The following is a 20677-nucleotide window of genomic DNA, read 5'->3' on the forward strand; positions in this document are numbered from 1 at the left end:
GCTGCCTTTAAATGTAGTTGATTAATATTTTATTTGTGTATAATTTTACAGCCTAGTTTCAACTGCACAAGCCATGACATCATAATTGTCTTTCAGACCATTTGCTAAGCAGACATTTGTACAATATAAAAACAATGGAAACATTTACGTATATTTACAATAATAACAGTTGTGAAAATCCCCCTCAGTGATGGGACATGAATCTAGAGGTGAGCCTTCATAAATGGCTTCAAGTACTTGTGGAATGCTCCGTTGACAGGCTCCTTGTTCAACGGGTTCTTTTTTGTAGACTCGAAGATGTGTTCGTAGACATTGCCGTCATAGGCACCCAATGCAGAATCCAGCACGCGATCGTGGAGATCAAAGCTGTCCACCAGGCTGACGGCATTCGGCCGGAGTCGCTTTAGACAGTTCTCCAGACGAACCTCTAGTTTCGTGACATCTTGATCAGTCAGATCAATGAACTGTTAGGGAAAACATACAACATTAAAAATCCTAAACTAAAGTTAACTATGAATCCTACCCGCAAAAAGTCGCCAATGCGATTGAGGCAGGCGTCTACCAGGTATAGCTCCAGCACCACTTGAAGGACTTCAGCTAGTCCAGGGGACACCTCGCGGGACATGGCCGAAAGCTCCGTATAGGCAGTCTGGGCCAGGAAGGCACGTCCATGAAGCTAGAAGTGATATAGCATTTCATAGGGAACTGATCGAACAATATATTTTTATTTAGACTTACATCTGCAGCCGCTGTTAGGAAGGTGCCACATAGATTAGCTGCTACCTCGGTACCATGACCTTGCTTGCGGCGCAGTTCAATTTGCTCATAAGCAATTCGGGTTTTGCTGATATAAAAATGTTAGTTAAGTACCAGCTATCGAATTTATGTTCTGCAGTTAAAACTTACTTCGCAGCAACGAACTGGAATGCCTTTACAATGGACCTCAAGGATCCGTCAAAGTTAGCAAACTTCGTTTGGTTCACTGCATCACTTATGTACGAAACGGTTGGCACCAGCTTCTCTCCGTTTAAGGCTTGTCCATAAACCTTCACCAGATAGCGAGCAGTCTGCAGCAGCATCACTGTGTTCTCGCCCTCATAGGTGCACACAGCCGTGGTCATGCCGTATATCGTGGGGAAGTTAGAGCAGTCCATGTAGCCATGTCCGCCACAGGACAGACGACAGGTTTCCACGCCGGCGGCAGCATCGGCACTACAGATGGCCTTAAGGCAGCAGGACAAAGCATGCATTTCGGGCAGGCGATCCAAGTTGCCCTGCTCAATCTCCCCAGAAATCACATTGTACATATTCCAGATGCCATCACCCGTCGTTTTGAAAACGATGGCCTTAGCTATCTGGGGGAACAACTTCAACTGCTGTGTGGTATGGTCCATGATTTGGGGCTCCGGTTGATTGGGATCAATGGGACTCTGTCGGCGAACAGCTGAGTATCTAGTGGCAATAGTGGATGCCTTCGCCAGGCTCTGAGCGGTATCACGGATAAGAGCACAACGCACAAACATCTTGAATGAAAAAATGGATAAAATCTCGCTGAAGGAATAGTGAATATCGGTAATAGTACCATGGTTCCGTAGGTAAGCACGCTGTTCTTGGGCGCCACATAGGTGCCATCAGCCAGCACTTGCTGGTTCTTCATCAGCATGTTCTTCAAAGGCACCCGTACGTTCTTCAGTCCTAAATACCCATTGTTGACACCCTTCATGCCCAGCTTGGTGCCAATATCTCCAATGTCGATGCCGGGCATGGGGCGGTGAGTATCGGAATCCCTCAATTGGACAATAAAAGGAGCTAGGCCACGGAACTCGCCCTTGGTATAGAGCTGTGCCACCACAACCGCATGGTTAGCAGTGTGTCCCACTGGAAGTCCGAAAGTTTATTATATATATTTAAGATATTAAGAGTTAAGGAAAACTCACATCCACCGGGCCACCATTTGTATGCACTGAGTGATGGTGTGTTTATCACAAACTCCTGGGTGCTGGCATCGTAGTCAGCTCGGGTCTCCAGACCGCGCAGGAAGGTTCCGTGTCCCAGTTCCGTCTGGGCATAGGTGCCAATGATTTCACAGTCCCAGGCTTTACTCAGCCATTCAACCTGCTGATCCATCGTTCCCTGGCCCATGATGGTGGGCACAAACATCACGTAGTGCAGCGCCAGGGGATTGCCCTCCTTTAGAATAGCGGCTCCCAAGGATCCACCAAGCAGAGCACTATAAGCACACAAATTACAATCTGAACTACATTGAGACTCAGACGGCTTCTTTACTTGTAAGTATCCACTCCATCCTCGCCATCAGCACGCAGCTTGCGGATCTTCTCCCCAATGATGCAGGCTTTTCGCAAGCTGTGCTCGTAGAGCTCCTTGTGTGACAAATAGGATATGGGCAAGTCGTCCTGCAGGGCCGGGTCCTCCAAAAACATTTTCTCTGTCAAAATGATAAATAAATTTAGTAGATGAACCCATGAGGAAAGGGATTTCATATTTTAGGAGGTGGTATTAAGATAAGCATTGTTGAATTTAGCTGCGTAATCATGAGTGGTCAGTATTCATCGTTAAATCGCGGGAGTTACTGGGCATTGTCCATTTATGATGCCCGGAGCAACAGTGCAAATCTGTCAGATAAACCTATCAGTTAAACTAATATCAAGTGGCTCTGAAAATAGATGGTGGGTAGCTGCAAACATTCAAAGTACACGGCTATTTGGATTGGTCGCGTTTCGTGCGAAGTTCAAAGATTAATAACTTATGAGCTGGCTAATAGGTGCTGATTAACTAGTAGCCACTCGTTTATGCGGAATACATAATTAATAAACTCTGGGCCACAGCGTGCAGCAAAAGCAGCAAAACGGATGAATGAATGGACGGAGAAGAAGCGTATCAAAACAAAGAAGTTGACAAGATTATATACTAGTGTTTCAGACAAGTGATCAGTGGCTTTCATAGCTTCAGAGTCTGGCTCTACAGATAAGCTATAAATGCTTTCAAACCTAGTCCAATTGCCAAGTCATGCTTCTGGCACAATTTCTTGCATCAACTGTTGAGAAACGCGATTGCGCCAAGCTCAGATAAAGCTCTCAGCGACCGGTTAATGTGAATGTCTGTCGGGGTCACCGGGGAAGCTTGCAATCCGGTGTTTTATTTCATTTATGCTGGCTCACCTAGGGCCTTCTTCTCCTTGAATCGCTCCTCGCCGCCGGCCCACAGAACGGAGAACTCCCGGCAATTGAAGGTGGCCGTGTTGCGTTCCTTCTGGATATCGGGATTCACTGGCTTGGCTGGCATTTTGCTGGGCGCCACGGTATTCAAGTCACGTAAACAGGTTATGGGTTATGGATTAACGAGCCACCGCAAGGCGTCCGTCTTCGGTGAATATCGCGTACTGACTGATTGCTGCGGGAAAGGCGAATTGCGCTCAGTGGTCGATCGGTCGGTCGGGCTGGTCACTCAAGTGCTGTTGGACAGAAACCCAGGGGAGATTGAGATTATGGACTGCTGATCTGATCCAGAACTACGGAATCTAATCGTCGAACTTAACCGTGGTGAACTTTAACCGCGAAAATACAAATGTAACGATATTGCTTTTGTGTTGAAATAATGTGTAGCACAATTATTATTCTCAGGCTATTGTTGTTGGACTACATTCATAAGTAAATACACAAAATAAATACACTGCATGTGAAGAGTACTCGGGCACTTGCCTTCAGTTTGTCGCAAAATTAAATAAAATAGCTTTTATACGCTTCTTTGTGCGTGTATCTTTTTTCCAATTGAACTTTTAAAGACACCACGCGATTTAAAAAAAAAACATGCATTTATAACATGTTGAATGTTTAAAATTAACAGTTTCTATAAAAAGTTGGGTATCCGAATTGCGTTTTAAATACTCGAATTATTTTTGTTGTTAGCAGCTCTTTGTTTGTATTGTGGCGAAATCAGCTGTTGAACAGGGCTGCAAAAGAAAAACCAGTGCTGCAGCATTAGGAACTCCAGGGATACAGGTTACCACAACTTGGCGCCGATTCAAAAAAATTGAAATCTTTTCTTTTTATTAAAAACATAGATATATATTTGCTAGCTAAATGATCATGAGGTAACACCAATCTTTGGCCTTATAGCATGGGCTTAGGCTTGCACATACGGAAACGCGTAAAAGTAAATCACGATTTAATACACTTACTAGGTGGTAAATAGGTAAATACATTTGGCTTGGGTGAGAACAATATTTATAATATCCGCTTAAATGCCATGTGCGTGGCTAGTGGCTATAGCTATGCCCCGCTGATGCTGCCCCATGACAGAGTCATAGGAGCAGCTGGCCGCTGGCTCCATTTGATGCACTTCCGCCGGATACCAGTGGCTGTGCGACTCCGGCAACTGATGGTAACTGAGATCCGCTGAAACATGGCTTTCGCTTCGTGTGGACTTTGGATAGGATTGCGGATGCAGGGCTTGCCAATCCATGCGGGCGGAGGAGGCGGCTGATGGTGACGGGACAAAAGCCGAACTGCGACTACTCTGGTGGAACTCAAAGGGCCAGCTCTGCAAGACAGTGTAATGTGGGATGTGTGTATAAGACAGCATAAATTATAAGAGTTGGGGCAACCGCAGGGGCTATATTCGGAACAATATGACGACAACCCATCCGAGACAGCGCCATTGTTTGTTTACGCAACTTTGATTGTTTTTAGTGCCCCCGCCTCCAGATCTAGATCTACAATAACAGCCTCATTAACGGATCTATAAAAACATAAACAGCCGAACACTTGCGGACAAGAGACACTCATTTGTATGCCATACATGGAGGGACTGGGAATGGGATATAGGGATGCTAGGGCTAGCGAGCAAATACCGAACCAATGGGTTGTTCCCAACAGATCATGTTGGGCGCGTGGATGGGATAAATTCGGATAGGGTCGGGACTCTCCGATCCGATCTGATTTGCCACCATATGGGCACAAGACGGAACCGTATTTGCTGAATTTTTCACGCATTCGGTGGGTAAACAATTGCATCTATTTAGATAAGTTGCGCGCCATGAATTCTGAGTGATAGATTGTGTAAACTCCGGCGAGAATGGATAAACACGGTTAGACAAATTTTAATTACAATAATCCGAGTGGGAAAACTACTGAGGACGACACTTTCCCTCGCATGTCATTCACTTTGTCGCTTCAAAGCGTCGAGCATCTTTAAAAATAAAAGCAAAGACTAACTAGTGCCCCCCATCCAGATCCGCAGGTCTGCGCTACCATCTCCGTTCCCTGCCCGCTCCATCGGCCTGTCACTCATATTTAATATTTTCGAAATTCACAAAAGTATCGGATTACAGGAAAGCAGGCAGTCTGAAATCACAAAATGTGATTTCGGCGTTCTAGTGGGGGGCCCGGCTGAATGGCTGACTCCGGTCTTGGGATTCCGATGTGGATGTGGATGCGGTTACGGTTGTGGTCCACCTCCACCTAGAAAAGGTGGAAATACTTGTCGCCACACCGCGTCGCCATCACCAAGCAGATGTTGCACCACATTCGCTTGGATTTTGGATCTATATTTCGCCAAATTTGAGTAGAATTACCCCTATTAGTTGAGTAGTATTATACTCACTACTTAACTTGTTAGATGTGAACTGAGTTCAATAGATTGCATTTATAGTTCGATTGTAGAACTATCACTTCTTAAATTTAAACGATGAAGAAAGTGTTACTTTCCAAGCTCTCAAACTAACATTTTAGAATATATACTGGATGCTTTTCAGCTCAAAAGTTAGCTCCAATGAGGTTTCTTTCACTCAAATGGAAAATGGTAAAAATATCTATCTACTACCTATCTATCTACTTGGCTTTACAAATAAAAAGCATAAATGAACAGCATGAAATGAAATTAGAAGAATCCCGATCCCTAAATAACATTGATCTTGGGCCTATCACTGGGTATCCCCTGCGACACCTGTCATTATCTGACGAGATCCACCTGAAGTGGCCGGCTCATTAATGCGTTTCCATTCGAAAGCCGCGGGTGCAGTGCATCGTTAAGTGGTGGCAGTGACATCACTTATTCGGGCACGGGGATCGCAATTGCATGACACTTACCATGCCGTGTCCGTTGTTGTGGAAATGGTAATTGCCTCCGCCGGACGAATCTGCCATGTGACTTGTGTCCAGGCCTTCGGAACTGGTGGTGCTCGAGTGGCTGTGGTTGAGGTGCTGCTGGCTGTGGTTGAGCGGGTGGTTCTGCGAGTGGCCGCCTGTCTCCACGGCCGTAATTAGCTGCTTGATGTAGAGCGTGGCCAGACGTAACGTGTCCAGCTTGGAGAGCTTCGTGTCCGGCGGAATGTTGGGCAGCTTGGTCTTCAAACGTCCGTAGGCGCTGGATAGCACCCGCATGCGCATTCGCTCCCGGGCATTGGCCGCATTTCGCTGCACCGGCGGCTGGGAGCCTACAAATTCAGATGGGTCATTATTCACCTATTGTAGATACAGCCAGAAGAGCTCTTGTAACAGGACAATATTTCAATAAAATTAAATCATGGATACCTCCACTTAATTTGTAGCTAAAAATCAAGTTTGTATTATGTGGCATCAGCATAAGAAAAGTATAAAAACACTTCACTTAAACCATATTCCATAGGAAGAATTTAAAACTGAATTTATACTAATTGAGCCTTAAACTGATTGTTAAATTTTTATTAGCGCTTTTAGGTGAATTCTAAAGCTAGAGATGTCAAATGCAGCAAAAGGAATCCAAAGTTGACTGCATAGTAAAGAGTAAATGAACAAAATTAGCTAGTTAAATGCAAATTGTAATTTTTAAGCTTTATGTAATGTGTTTTGTTTTGCCCACTGAGTTACCTATAAATGATAATCACACTTACTTTGAGAACTGGCATCCTCATCGAAGTCGTCATCAAAAAGATCCATGGGGCTGGAGGCGCGCTTCTTGCGTGGCATTGTTCAAAAACCGAATGGAATCACAAATATCACTTGGAATAAATTCAAATTGGGTATAAACTGCCAATCACCCAGTCTCTCACTTAAAACTGAACCGAACCGAACCGAAACCAGCCTGTGAGTCGAATACGTCCGATCTGCGTGGCACATAGAGCACTTCTGTCAAGGGTTACGGGGAGAGCCTCCTTTTTGAGCACTCTGCTCCTCAGTGCGCGGCTCTCCAGATTCCGGCTATTTCTGGCACCTCGGGTGGGCGTGCCTGCTCCGCAAACCGTCCCAATTGGCGGAGGAATCCCGACACATGGTGCGATCGGCGGTCTCTTTCTCGTTTGTTTGCCTTCTGGCTGCCACCACATTGGCCCAGTCGTCGGCGGTTCCTCCGCCGGCCTGCGTGAAAATTCAAAATGAATCGCTCGGTTTATCCGCTCCATTTGGGTGTTGGAGTGGGGAGTAGTTGTGCCGTAAGGATGTGCGACAAGCGAGTGCGAAGCGTGCCAAGCCTCCGGCTCCAGATGGCACCACCTGGTTTCGATCTCGCAGTGCATTTGGAAATAGGCAAATGCATTTATGCCAGATCCGAAGAGATTATAATCCTGGGGTTCAACTGCGTATCCTGTTTGGGGTCGCTTTGGAAGTCATTTGAGTATGGGCCCAAAATTCGATTGCTGGTGGTGGGGAATTTTCAGTTCCGAGAACTTTTTGACTTTTCAGATTTTCTGCGGGAAATCAATAATAATAATATCCCTCTAGAATTAAGTAGAAAATTATACCACTTTGTTTAGTTTATAGAATGTTTATAGAAAGTTCTTTAGGTACCCCGGCCATTATTTCCTATAATTTTACTGAAAAGCTTTTAGGGTTCTTAAAAAGGCAATCAGTGTTTTAACAATCAATTAAATAAATAAATAAATTAATCCACAACGTGCAATACTAACTAAATAGGTTTATAATTAAACTAAAATGGGATTTAATTGTTGTTTGACCTAGGAAGCTGCGAACTAATTTTACTACTTGCCACGCCTCCGATCCCAGATAAGAAAAGCGTTTAGCCCCAACACTTGGCCTTGATTAGGGCCTCTAGTCATGGATGGAGCGTCACTGGTACAGCAGGTTTATCAGGATGCTGAACCCTGGGTTATCCGATCAATTCAGCGGGAGATTGTCAGGGCGGGATTGTGTTTTTAGCTCGAGAATTTAGTTGAGATTCTAAAGTCGTCGCACTCGGCAGTTTTCGAGATGTGGCGCCATCGCATCCTGCAGCAGGCTCAGCGCCGCGGAATCAGCAAGCAAGTGAGGGAAGATGGGGGCGTCCGGAAGGAACCAAGTGGAGCCCTGCCAGGCTCAGCAGATGTTGTGGTAATTGGCGGTGGTTCGGCGGGCTGCCACACACTGTATCACCTGGCACGACGTGGTGTCAAGGCCGTGCTCCTGGAACGGGCCCAACTGACGGCCGGAACCACCTGGCACACGGCCGGGTTGCTGTGGCGCCTGCGTCCCAACGATGTGGATATTCAGCTGCTGGCTAATTCACGTCGCATGCTCCAGCAATTGGAGGCGGAAACGGAGCTAGATCCGGGATGGATTCAAAATGGTGGCATCTTCATTGCTCACAATGAAACGCGACTGGATGAGTATCGCAGACTGGCCACTGTGGGTTCGGCTTTGGGCATCGAAAACCAAGTGCTGAGTCCCGAGGACACCCAGAAGCTGTTTCCCCTTCTCGATCCGGCGGCCTTTGTGGGAGCTCTCTATTCTCCGGGCGATGGAGTCATGGATCCGGCAATGCTTTGTGCGGCCCTCAAGAAGGCGGCCTCCAATCTCGGAGCACAGGTAATCGAGAATTGCGGAGTGGATGACCTACTGCTGGAGCAGACTGCGAGGGGTAAGAAGGTGGTGGGTGTATCCACGCCCTTTGGGGACATCAAAGCTGAGAAGGTAGTGAATGCTACAGGGGTGTGGGGTCGCGATCTGGTGGCCAAGCACGGTACTCATCTTCCCCTGGTGCCTATGAAACATGCCTATATTGTTTCCGAATCCATTCCGGGTGTGAGGGGACTGCCCAACATCAGAGATCACGATTACTCCACCTACTTCCGCATCCAAGGGGACGCCATCTGCATGGGTGGCTATGAACCGAATCCCATCCTACTGGAACCCGTGCCCAAGGACTTCCATTTCGGACTCTACGAACTGGATTGGTCTGTGTTCGAGACTCATGTCGAGGGAGCCCAAAAGTTGTGTCCCAGCTATGCGAAATATGGCGTGAAGAGCACGGTTTGCGGCCCGGAATCCTTTACTCCCGACCACAAGCCCTTGATGGGTCCGGATCCCATCCTTGATGGACTCTACCACAATTGTGGCTTCAATTCAGCTGGCATGATGTTTGGAGGTGGTTGCGGAGAGCAGACCGCCCTGTGGGTCATTCAAGGTCAACCTGACCTGCCCATGTTTGGCTTCGATCTGCGCAGATTCACCCAGGATCAGGGCAAAGCCACCCAGTGGATCCGGGAGAAGTCGCACGAGAGCTACGTTAAGAACTACAGCATGGTCTTTAAGTATGATCAGCCTCTGGCGGGCCGTGATTTCCAAAAGGATCCACTTCACGATGAAATGATGAAGGCAGGCGCCGTAATGGAGGAGAAGCAGGGTTGGGAGAGGCCTGGTTTCTTCCTGCCCCCCGGTGCCAGGAGGGCGGTGGTTCAACCCTATGACTGGTACGGAAGCTATGGCCATCAGAGAAATAAGGACAGCGAGTACGAGAGAGTTCTGGATGGGGATCTTCACTACAGCCGCTTCTCGGAGCACCACGATCTCGTAAGTACCTTAAGTGGCTTATCTAGGAAGCTTAAATTATAATAAATCTTTCAGATCGGGTCGGAGGCACTGGCGTGCCGTAATAATGCCGTGGTCTTTAACATGAGCTACTTCGCCAAGCTGCTCCTAGATGGTCCAGAGGCCCAGGAGGCCGCTGACTGGCTCTTCTCCGCCAATACCAACAGGGATCCCAGCAAGTAAGTCCCAGTACATAGATACTTATTCGTAGATTTCTGACGAATTATAACCTCTCCTGCAGAACTGTGTATACCTGTGCTCTAAACGACGCCGGCGGAGTGGAGGCCGATGTGACCATTTCCCGCCTTGCGCCCGGTTCCGGAGAGGTCTACAATCCCAAGTTCAATGGACAGGGCTTCTATATTGTGGCTGGCGGCGCCTCGGCCTTCTACACGTACAGCGCTCTGCGGGCAGAGATCCGTAGAAAGGGATTCAATGCGAGCCTCAAGGATGTGACTGCCGAGTTGGGTGTGATTTCTATTCAAGGACCAAACAGTCGAAAGATCCTGCAGCCCCTCATCGACTGCGACCTGTCCGATGAGCACGTGGCCCCCAACAGCACTCGATTAGCCAAGTTTGGCGATGTGGGTCTCCGCTTGCTCCGGGTCAGCTTTGTGGGAGAACTGGGCTACGAGCTTCATGTGCCCAAGAAGGATTGTGCCGCCGTCTATCGCAAGCTGATGAAGGCGGGGGCAGGACAAGATTTGCGCAATGCAGGCTACCGATCCCTGTACTCCCTCAGCAGCGAAAAGGGCTACCATCTGTGGAGCTTCGATCTGCGACCGGACGATACTCCCCTCGAAGCTGGCTTGGGATTTACATGTCGCAAAACGGGTGCGGATTACCGTGGCAAGGCGGCCATCGAAAAGCAACGAGCTGCGGGCTTGAAGAAGCGACTAGTCTACATGACGCTTCGGGATCAGGTGCCCATCTGGGGTTTGGAGGGCGTTTACCGAAATGGCGAACCCGTGGGCATCCTGCGACGAGCTGAATATGCCTATACCCTTGGAAAATCCCTCGGACAGTCATACATTTCCCGACCAGATGGACAGATAATCGATGCTGATTACATTAGGAATGGGGAGTACGAGGTGGACATATTGGGCAAGAGATACCGCGCCGACTGCCACTTGCGCAGCCCATTCGATCCCACCGGCCAACGCGTTCTCGGTAACTATGCATCTGAGTCCAAGCCCAATAAATAAAGATGAGCCTCTTCACTTCCAAGAACTCGTTTACCCTGCGAAGGGAATTTCTCTCAACCTTTCTCTATACGGCAGGGCACTACATTGTTGAAGTGCCTGCCGTATATGGAGGGTCATAAATTACTTTCCCCATGAATAGAGGTAGAGGTTCGAAGAAAGGTCGCGTTGAAGGCAGACAGGCAGTCTGCGAACTGGTCACCCGAAATGGTTGTGGTTACGGCTCAATTAATTTCTGTGTCCAACTATTATGACATCATTCCTGGTTTCCGCGAAGGATCTGCCTTTTCGGACGTAACTCTAGAGCACTTGGTCTCCTCAGCCAGACGAACTGTCGCCACTCAAGTGGATATGCTTTCTTAAATGAAATTTCATATAATTGTAATCTTGATGCAATACTTTCAGCGTATACGTTAGTGAAATAAACTAGGTTCCTTAGGCCTCGATGGTTACGGTGGAGGCCGTGTTGGAGGGACTATCGAAGTGGCCAGCTACCACCTCCTCAAGCGACAAATCGAACTTGAAGATGGGGCGGAGATCGTTATTGAGTCGACAGACGACTCCGGCGGAGGCGATGTTCCAGTTCCAGCAAATCATGGCGCAATTCAGGGCCTCCAAGTCACCCTTCATCGAGACAATATTCTGATAGGGATGAAAACGTTATTATCTATCAGCTTGCGTGCTTTCAAGAGCCCACTTACCATGGCCACTGTGTAGTCAATGGAGTTGATCTCCTCGCCTTTGATAACCACCAACTGGGTCTCGCCATTCTGGTGGTTCAGAAAGCGCACCACCTTCTCCTTGAGATATTCAGCCGATGCGTAGTCCAGCTTTTGCTTCACATCCACCACGCTCACTTCATGACCATTGATCTGGTAGACAATGATTTGTTAGCTTGTGTAAAATGCATCTAAGATAAGATATAAGATAGGATAAGCTCACCTTCTCCAGTTTGATGTCTACATGGGGACGTGCACTGCTATATAGAATGTATACCATGTTTGCAGCAATGCCACACAGTATTCCATATTCCAAGCTCCAGAACATGCAGGTGATAACAGTAACCACAAAGGGAAAGAGATCCTTCTCTGGAAAGGATTAAGACAGAGCGTCTTAGAAGAAGGCATAGCTACAAAACTAGTCTAGCAAGAACTTACTTTTGGATTTCCACATGTCTTTAATCTTGTGCAGCTCCACTAGCGATATCATGGCCGCTATGATAATTGCAGCCAGGGTGCATTTGGGTATAAAGTAGAAGGTTTGGGTAAGGAAAGCCAGTGCCATGAGCACCAGGGCCCCGGTGACAGCTCCTCCCAGAGGTGTCTTCACCCCGCTGGCATTATTCACAGCCGTACGGGTGAAGGATCCAGTTACGGGCATGGAGAGCACAAAGCTGCCCATGATGTTGCACATTCCCAGTGCCACCATCTCCTGCGATGCGTCTACAATTTTTCCCTTGGCTGAAAATGATGAATTCCTTAGTATTATTGCTTTAGAATGAGTACAAATTGTGCCTACAAAATGCCTTCGATATGGCTACTATTTCTAGGATAGAGATTAAGGGAATGGAACCCAAGGAAGCGCCAACAGTGCTGAGCATCTCGCCGAATGAAACGTACTCTCCATCTACAGTGGTGCTAAAGGGGGGCAGCCGGAAGGGCGGCACTCCGGCCGTAATGTTCCCAGTGACCCGGAAGGGCTGATGTCCATCTCGACTGAGGATATAGGCCAAAAAGGTGCCAAAGATTACAGCCAAAGCGTTGCGGGAAAGGCCGAGGTACTTCCAGAATATGCGGTTGCCCCATTTGATGTCTTTAACACGCTGAAAATGGATAAAATTTAGAAACTGGTTAGCTTTATACATAATATATAAATAAATAATATTAAACAATAACTAAAATAAACTAAGTAAACAAAGCGAACAAATTGCTAAAAGCCAAATAATATGCTGAATCTTAAGGTTTTTAACCCGCAAACAAGTGTGTGGTGTATTTTAAAATCAATCGATCGGCTGCAATCAATTGTTTGATTGATTTAAATTGATATCAACATTTAATGAAATTGCGTTTTTATTTCCTTCTCACCGTCATGAGCAGCAGGAACACCAGAGATGAGACACCCAGCAGGGCATCCCAGACCCTAAGTGACGTCAAGTGGGTGAAGAAATTCTTCCAGGCGGGCAGTAAATCATTTGAAGGACCTGTGGGCAGTGCATTTATGTTTCAGGTAGAATAAGATTGCGAGAAAATTATAAATTTCTGAACTTACTGGTCAGACCCACGATGTTGTTGATCTGGGCACTACCAATTGTGGTGGCTGCCGCCATCGTGAAGCCAGTGATCACGGGAATCGAGATAAACCTGACCAGTACACCCATGTTGAGCAATCCAAGAAGAAGTACAGTGCAACCAGCTAGGAAACATACCAGCACCGCGTAATCCGGACTGATGGTGGCATACTGGTTGACCATTAGGGCCATGATGGCGGTAGTGGCTAGTGGATGTTGTGAAATTAGCACCGATACCAGATCCCGGCCCATACGAACTCTTTACTCACCAATTGTGACATCCTTGCAGGAACCAAACACGATGTATGTGAAGCAGCCCATGAAGGCGGAGTACAAACCGTACTGCGGCTCCAGACCGGCTACCACTCCGTAGGCAATCGCTTGGGGAATGGTTGTTAAGCCCACCGTGAAGCCCGCTATGAAGTCCTGCATGATGTACTCCAATCGGTAGCGAGGAAGCCATGTCAGGATCGGGAACTTGTTGGTTACGGTGGACGGACGACACAGCTTGCGACCGCCATCCCTGATAAGCGAGCCCACATTGGGCAGTTGCTCCCGGTACAGATTATCTGCGAATCCAAAACAAGCCTTAGATGAAGAGTTTTTATGTGTGCCAAGATAACCCCTCCCCGTACGGCTAATCTTGCCTGGCAGCAACTTGTACGTACATCTGTCGATCAGACGTTCATATTGACTTTGGGCTGGTCATCTTATCGCCTGATAGCCTGGACTACCCCACGCAGATAAGGCGCATTAAGATACTCTTTTAAGAATTGGCACGTATTTTATACTGCAAACCACTTTCCCACCGGGGCAATCGCTGGAGGCGTATAAATCAACTGACCCTGACCGCCGTACAGCTTCCGGAAAAACCGTGAAACAGTTACTCACCCTCATCGGCTCTCATCGCGGGTGGCTCTCCAGCTTTAAACCGGCCTTAAGTTCCGAGAACGATAGGGAAACCGGCTGTTAAGCAATGGGTATAATCGAAACCGGGGAGCAAATGCGTCCGCTCAATATGCTGCTCCGAACGCGACTGCCGCTCTGATCGCCGTCGTCCAACGGCATTAGAGACCGAAAGCAATCGCGTTCGCACACTCTGGCCATATAAGATTTACAAGCGCAGGTACCGGTACCACCATATCTGGTTCGCTCTGTTAGCCCGGTGATAAACAATTACAAAGGCAACCTTCGTGTTTGGCTAACGGCATGGCCGGCTTATTGATATAAAGAAAATAATTACAAGCTAATCAGTGGGATTTGGATATTTGTTGCAACTACTACTCGCTGCTCTGCCAGATTTTAATGGCAAAAGCATTCTGTAGGGCTCCAGTGGCAATCACATTTGCAGTGGGATGGCAATGGGTGCACAACACCTGGTCGCCCTCCGTGCAGGCCTTTTGGACCAGCTCCTTCGTCTGCAGATTCCAGATGCAGAGCGTATTGTCCTCGCTGCCGGAGACAATCCACATTCCGGCCGTGATGGAAAAGTTGGAGGTCAAGCAATAGGACTCATTCACATGGCCGCGATAGACCCTCAGGCACTTGGGCTTATTGTAGTTCCATAGCTTAAGGGTGTTGTTTAGCGTGGCAGACAGGATGTAGCGGCCGTTCGGTGAGAACTTCACATATCCGACCGGGATGTTGTCAACGTCAACGAGAGTCTTCAGCACATGTCCGGTGCTTGAGTCCCACAAGCGCACTAGTCCATCAAAGCTGCTGGTGACAAAACTACTGCCATCGCTGTTGAAGTCCACAGCGCTTATGGGATCCTGATGGGCAGTGACGATTTTGAGGGTTTTGCCAGTGCGGACATCCCAAAGGCGCACTGTATTGTCAAAACTAGTGGTGGCCAGCAGATTGGCCTGCGGATTAAAGCAGCAGGAGAAACTGAAACTACAGTGCCCCTCCAGAACTTTGACGCAAAGCTGGCTGCGAGTATCCCACAGACGCACGGACTTGTCATCGCTGCAACTGGCCAGTAATCCAGCCGCCGACCAGGCCACATCGTTGACTCCGTATTCGTGCCCGGCCAGCGATTGAATACATTTGGTTGCGCTCACGTCCCAGAGCTTCAGGAGCATGTCGACGGAGCTGCTGACCAACCTCTCGCCATCCGGACTGAACTTCACAGCCGTAACGCAGCCACTGTGACCGAGGAGCGAGCTCTTAATGGCATAGCCCGGAGATAAGGAGTTCTGCCAGAGGAGCTGGCTGGGTAGTATCGGCATCTTAAAGGAATTGAAAGCGGCCTCCGTGATGGCGGTTTCCGTTTCGGGATCGCCAGAAGCGCCTGTCTCAGTTAATTCCATAATTGTATTCTTTCCGCCTTAGACGAAATGCTTAAGAAGCCTGTAAAATATTCGTAAAAGTACTAATGTTTTATAGCTTACGAATGACAGTTCCTTAACTTCCAAAATGGCGCTGACATTTTGTAAAAATAGTTTTCATCGTCCTGCCAACTTTACCCGATTATTTTTGGCGCCTAATTAAAGTGCCCCTGAGCCCCTTTTTATTTTCTAATTTTCAAGTGAAAAAATGCACATGAACTCGTAATTTTAAAGAGCGCGACATTTCTATTCATTAAAAACTTTTTACAATAGTATTTGCCAAGTACACACAATTGTTAATTGTTTCTCTAACTACTTATAACTCACTTAGTCAATATTTGTTTGAATTCCCAGACGGGGGCCGTAAAAATCAGACTGGGAAAAGGTAAACAAGTGCAATTAATTTGCGTTTTAAGGGAATACTTATTTGGCGACAGGGTGCGCTATTTGCGCAGCCTGGTATGGATATGCTACCCAGACTTGTTAACCAAACATTAAACAAATGGCTGGTGCTGTGCCGCGCCGGTAATTTGTCACCTAATTATTTGTCGACGCTGCTAATCTTACAAATGCATGAGCGAAATTTAAGAATGCTCGAGAATAAAGTCAGTGAACTTAATATTTGCATGATAACTTAACAGGCCCCAATGTATCAACCAAACTGTAGTTGGTCATTTTTATTTTATTTTTATTTTTATAACCTATCTTTTGGTAAGAGTTTATCATTATGGTAAACAAAAATTAATTTGGTGCATTTTTATACTAAAAGTGTGTGCTAATACTAGTTTGATTACTACATTTTAAATCATTTTTTTTAGAGCTGGAGTATACTGCTTGCGTTTTTTTTTTCCTTTGTTGAAATTTCTTATTATTATTTAAACCTGAATTTGTACATTAAATGTTATTGATGGTATATTGTAACGGAAAATTAAATTGCTCGACGGTCACACTAAGCAGTGTTGCTGCCTGCTGTCATTTTAAATTCAAGTAAAGTTGGCAGCCCCCTAGCGTCTGAAAAATTGCGCGGAAAGGAAAAAAATCTATAAAGTGTCGCTCAAACCCAGTTAAACAGCGCAAAATGGACAGCAAAGAGGTTTCGGAGGTGCCAAGGCGGGAGGTGCGCTCCTTCCTGATGGCCCGGGATCCCTCCATCGACCGCCGCTTCCGTCCGCGACCCAACAAAAAGATGCGCCTGTTTGACAACATTCATGAGTCGGAGGAGGAGAGTTTCTCTGAATACTCGGACACAGAATCGGACTACAAGTACCAATCGAGCGAGGCAAATGATGGTGCCTCCTGCGCCACCAGTGTGACAGACAGCAGCAACGTGGAAACGGGGCCGCAGGTCTTCCTGCGCCTGCGTCCCGTGAAGGATGCTTCCAAAGCCTACATAGTATCGGAAGACGCAAATGTGTTGATTACCAGCTGCAAAGTGGACTCGACCAGCAACAATGTGAACCGCATGGAAAAGCACTTTGGCTTCACTTCCATCTTTGACAGCACCGTTGGCCAGCGAGACATCTACGATACCTGTGTGGGTCCTAAAATCATGGAAGAAGAATGTGTGACCATCATGACATATGGCACATCGGGCTCTGGAAAAACATATACCTTACTGGGTAAGCAGAGTAGATTTTCAAATCGTTTGCTGTGCAATTGCTAATTTCAATCCATTTTGAGGCGATGATGTGCGTGCTGGAATCATTCCGCGTGCTCTGGAAAACATATTCACCATTTACCAGGACACCATATTCCGCTCACCCAAGCTAAAGCTGATCAATGGCAGCATCGTGTTTTTGCAGGACGACGCATCGCTTAAAGAGCTGCAGATTCGGAAAAAACTTTTAGACTTATGTCCGGATATCAGTGCACACCACCAGCGTCTAAAGCAGGTAATTGATGGCGATCACGTGTTCGAGTCGAAGGCTTCCGCCGACGTTTTCGTCTTGGTTTGGGTTTCCTTCGTGGAGATCTACAATGAACTTGTGTACGACTTGCTAGCCATACCGCCGAAACAGGACAAGCTGGGAGAAGTGCCACGAAAAAACCTGAAGATCGTGGGCAACAAGGGCCATGTGTTCATCAAGGGCCTAACCAGTGTTTTCGTGACGAGCAGCGAGGAGGCGTTGCGTCTGCTCCGGCTGGGCCAACAGCGATCCACGTACGCCTCCACCTCGGTGAACGCCAACTCCAGTCGGTCCCACTGTGTATTCACTGTAGACATACTCAAGTACAATCGGTCGGGCATCACCACGCAGAGTTCTTACAAATTCTGCGACCTGGCGGGTTCGGAACGCGTGAACAACACGGGAACCTCTGGCATTCGTCTCAAGGAAGCAAAGAACATAAACACTTCACTGATGGTGCTAGGTAGATGTCTAGATGCGGCCAGCACAGTGCAGAAAAAGAAAAACGCGGACATCATTCCATATCGCGACTCCAAGCTCACAATGCTGCTGCAGGCGGCTTTGTTGGGCAAGGAGAAGTTAGCCATGATCGTGACGGTTACGCCGCTGGATAAATACTACGAGGAGAACCTGAACGTCCTGAATTTTTCTTCCATCGCCAAGAACATCATCTTCAAGGAACCCGTAATAAAGCAGCATCGCGTAAGCTACTGTGGTTTCATGGAATTCTCGAAGATGTCGACATGTGAGGGCGGCGACTACACCAAGGAACTTGAGGACGAAAACGTTCGCCTACAGTTAGAGATTGAACAACTGAAGTACGATCATGTGCTGCAAATGCAGCTGCTGGAGGAGAAACTGCGAAGGGAACTGACTGCCACGTACCAGGAGATAATCCAAAACAACAAGAAGCAATATGAAGACGAATGCGAGAAAAAGTTACTTATTGCGCAAAGAGAATCGGAATTTATGGTTAGTGAATGCGGGTAATACAATAATACAGATAAAACTATAAACAATATATTTTACAGCTTTCCTCTCAAAAGCGACGCTATGAAGAGCAAATAGAAGACCTCAAAGATGAAATAGAGGAGCTTAGGAATCCCGCGAGCGACAGTGACATTTCTGATGAACTAAGTGACTCAAAGTATCCCATCGAAATCATCGATGATGATTAGATTCCTTTATTCACAATTTTTAATTTGTTAAGTGTTAAGTGATTTTTAAATTTAAATTTGAATCTTGATATGTTGTGTAGAGTTGGCCAAGTTTTTCAATAAACATGTAAAGGATCAGCAAACTAGTGTGTGATACTGTGCCAAGAAACTTCGAGCAAGAAGACCAGCATCGCAATTACCATGAACGTTCCGTACGCCTGCCACATCCACTGAAGATCCCCAATCCGTAGCGAGGTAGGGTGCACTCTTTCCTTCAACTGCAGACTGGGATCCTCCAGACTGGACAATCCAGCTGCTGACATGTCGTAGTAATGCATTCCCACCCAGAAATCATAGAGTCCATTGGCATTAACCTCCAGAATCAGTTGGCTGACGGGCTCTGTGAACAAGGAATTCTGCGGCCATTGGAAAGAAAGCAGCGCCAAGGACCATAGGCAGTCATCCGTGGAGTAGATAAACAGCTCTCGGGTGAAGCGCTTCTGCTGCTCACTAAACAAGTTCCAATACAATCGCGAGGCAAAGTAGGAATTGCTCGAATTTCTTCCATTTCTTAAGTGATTGTACTCACTGACATTGACTACCAGCATGGGAACATGCAGATTCATCCATGTGGGAAAGTCTTCTTCGGTCGTAACCAGCGGAATTTTCGTGCGCCGAAGATCAGCAAAACTACGTGCTTGAAATTGCCGCGGTGGATGAGCCATCAATGTGTCCAGTGCTGCTCCAAAAATGCTGCTCACATTAAGGCCCACTATTCCCAGCATCAGAAATATAAACCTGGTGGAAAAGCTTCTCGACATGGGCAAATTGAACGATTGGCCCAAGATGCCGCGTAAAGCTTTATCATTTAGCAGAAAGTCCACCAGATGCACATCGCGATGAGTCAACTTCCGGAATAGGTTCAAGGCCAATCCATAACTGAAAACAATAACAATAGCCAGGAGCATATTGGAAACACTGCTCAGGATAAAGTAAATATCCTTAATTGGAATTTTTCTGGCCACCGGGACCATAAGGCAGACGTGGGTCACCTCCATGGGATAGCTTGTGCTGGCCAACTGCTCTACTCGCTCCATTATCGTGAGACTGGCAGGAACATCAACTGAAAAGCTCTCGCTCAGCTCCTTGAGGGCAGACGCATTCAGAAAGCGTCCGATGGTCACCTTCTTGGACAGCTGCAGCGTGGCGTTTAGCTTCCATGACAGCACATGAAAAAAGCGGCCTACAGATCCGGCTAGGACTTGCTTACCCGTTCGTCTGTCCACGTAAAGAACAGAACGAGGAAGCCATTGGTCTGGCATGACAATCAGAGGGTGACCTTGCATGTTGGGAAAACCATTGTCAAATATGGTTGAAGATTCAAGGGCGCGGTGCTCCATTCGAAAGCTAGGGTATAGGTTATATCTATAAAAGTAGAGATGTTCATCTGCGGCTAAAAGTCCAACTACGTTCCAAATTCGGCGATGGTAGCACGTTTCGAAAATATGGTCCATTCTAGATCGATTTGAGAATCTATTCGATATGTAGACTATCTTCTTCTGACTCGGAAAATCGTTTAAGGAATTAGTAAAGTTTTCCATTAACTCAAGGTCCTTTTGCAGCTCATGTCCAGGTAGGCAAACTACGTGTAGCGGTCGAGAAAACTGGCGAATGTTTATAAAAGTCTCGCTATCTGAAAGGACAACCACTGGAATGGTTTGATTCTTAAAGATTTCCTTTTCCCAGGTGTGCGGACAGTAATTAGTACGGATTATTATCACAGAAAGTGAGTGATCTGCTGCTGCTCTAAAGATGAAGTCCACAGCGGATCCCGCAGCTAGGAAGGGTGTCCAATAAACTATTGCTGTTAGCACAGTCCACATGTCCTTTCAATTCTGTTGTTCATCAAAGTAAGCTCCTTTATTTATATCGCACGGGAACGGTTCCAACTTCAAAGGGAATGCTTCGTCAAGCGTTTCACGCCCTCGATGATAAAA

At 47.0% G+C, this 20677-nt stretch overlaps 7 protein-coding genes across 8 annotated transcripts; 2 read left to right on the forward strand and 5 right to left on the reverse strand.

Moving 5' to 3' along the window:
- Positions 1-12: 12 nt before the first annotated feature.
- Positions 13-3698, reverse strand: LOC6546662 (probable peroxisomal acyl-coenzyme A oxidase 1). Its single transcript, XM_001974538.3, has 8 exons — positions 3180-3698; positions 2287-2446; positions 1938-2230; positions 1583-1878; positions 907-1523; positions 739-844; positions 524-676; positions 13-464 (listed from the first exon to the last, which is right to left on the reverse strand). Exons 1-8 carry the CDS (start codon positions 3301-3303, stop codon positions 204-206), a joined length of 2010 nt encoding a protein of 669 aa, XP_001974574.1. The 5' UTR covers positions 3304-3698; the 3' UTR covers positions 13-203.
- Positions 3411-7174, reverse strand: LOC6546661 (neurogenic differentiation factor 1). 2 transcript variants are annotated; one of them, XM_001974537.3, is made up of 4 exons: positions 6890-7174; positions 6108-6454; positions 4199-4560; positions 3411-3472 (listed from the first exon to the last, which is right to left on the reverse strand). In XM_001974537.3, the coding sequence occupies exons 1-3, from the start codon at positions 6963-6965 to the stop codon at positions 4258-4260; spliced, it is 726 nt and encodes a 241-aa protein (XP_001974573.1). In that variant the 5' UTR covers positions 6966-7174; the 3' UTR covers positions 3411-3472; positions 4199-4257. The 2 variants fall into 2 exon arrangements, with proteins under 2 accessions (XP_001974573.1, XP_026835875.1); XM_026980074.1 differs by lacking the exon at positions 3411-3472 and adding an exon at positions 3746-3970.
- Positions 7175-8163: 989 nt separating this feature from the next.
- On the forward strand, positions 8164-11022 carry LOC6546660 (sarcosine dehydrogenase, mitochondrial). The gene is made up of 3 exons (XM_001974536.3): positions 8164-9779; positions 9834-9976; positions 10039-11022. The coding sequence occupies exons 1-3, from the start codon at positions 8202-8204 to the stop codon at positions 11000-11002; spliced, it is 2685 nt and encodes an 894-aa protein (XP_001974572.1). The 5' UTR covers positions 8164-8201; the 3' UTR covers positions 11003-11022.
- Positions 11023-11359: 337 nt separating this feature from the next.
- LOC6546557 (sodium-independent sulfate anion transporter) lies at positions 11360-14330 on the reverse strand. Its single transcript, XM_001974535.3, has 9 exons — positions 14178-14330; positions 13556-13855; positions 13268-13492; positions 13084-13199; positions 12518-12821; positions 12157-12459; positions 11942-12087; positions 11701-11871; positions 11360-11641 (listed from the first exon to the last, which is right to left on the reverse strand). Exons 1-9 carry the CDS (start codon positions 14191-14193, stop codon positions 11435-11437), a joined length of 1788 nt encoding a protein of 595 aa, XP_001974571.1. The 5' UTR covers positions 14194-14330; the 3' UTR covers positions 11360-11434.
- A 217-nt stretch (positions 14331-14547) lies between these two features.
- On the reverse strand, positions 14548-15688 carry LOC6546556 (WD repeat-containing protein 5). Its single transcript, XM_001974534.3, has 2 exons — positions 15680-15688; positions 14548-15615 (listed from the first exon to the last, which is right to left on the reverse strand). The coding sequence occupies exon 2, from the start codon at positions 15596-15598 to the stop codon at positions 14567-14569; it is 1032 nt and encodes a 343-aa protein (XP_001974570.1). The 5' UTR covers positions 15599-15615; positions 15680-15688; the 3' UTR covers positions 14548-14566.
- An 872-nt stretch (positions 15689-16560) lies between these two features.
- On the forward strand, positions 16561-19164 carry LOC6546555 (kinesin-like protein subito). The gene is made up of 3 exons (XM_001974533.3): positions 16561-17235; positions 17297-18495; positions 18555-19164. Exons 1-3 carry the CDS (start codon positions 16695-16697, stop codon positions 18699-18701), a joined length of 1887 nt encoding a protein of 628 aa, XP_001974569.1. The 5' UTR covers positions 16561-16694; the 3' UTR covers positions 18702-19164.
- On the reverse strand, positions 18675-20563 carry LOC6546554. Its single transcript, XM_001974532.3, has one exon. The coding sequence runs from the start codon at positions 20561-20563 to the stop codon at positions 18824-18826; it is 1740 nt and encodes a 579-aa protein (XP_001974568.2). The 3' UTR covers positions 18675-18823.
- Positions 20564-20677: the final 114 nt, after the last annotated feature.

The sequence above is a fragment of the Drosophila erecta genome, unplaced genomic scaffold (assembly GCF_003286155.1).
Source record: "Drosophila erecta strain 14021-0224.00,06,07 unplaced genomic scaffold, DereRS2 tig00000092-arrow-pilon, whole genome shotgun sequence".
Classification (NCBI taxonomy): Eukaryota; Metazoa; Arthropoda; class Insecta; order Diptera; family Drosophilidae; genus Drosophila; species Drosophila erecta.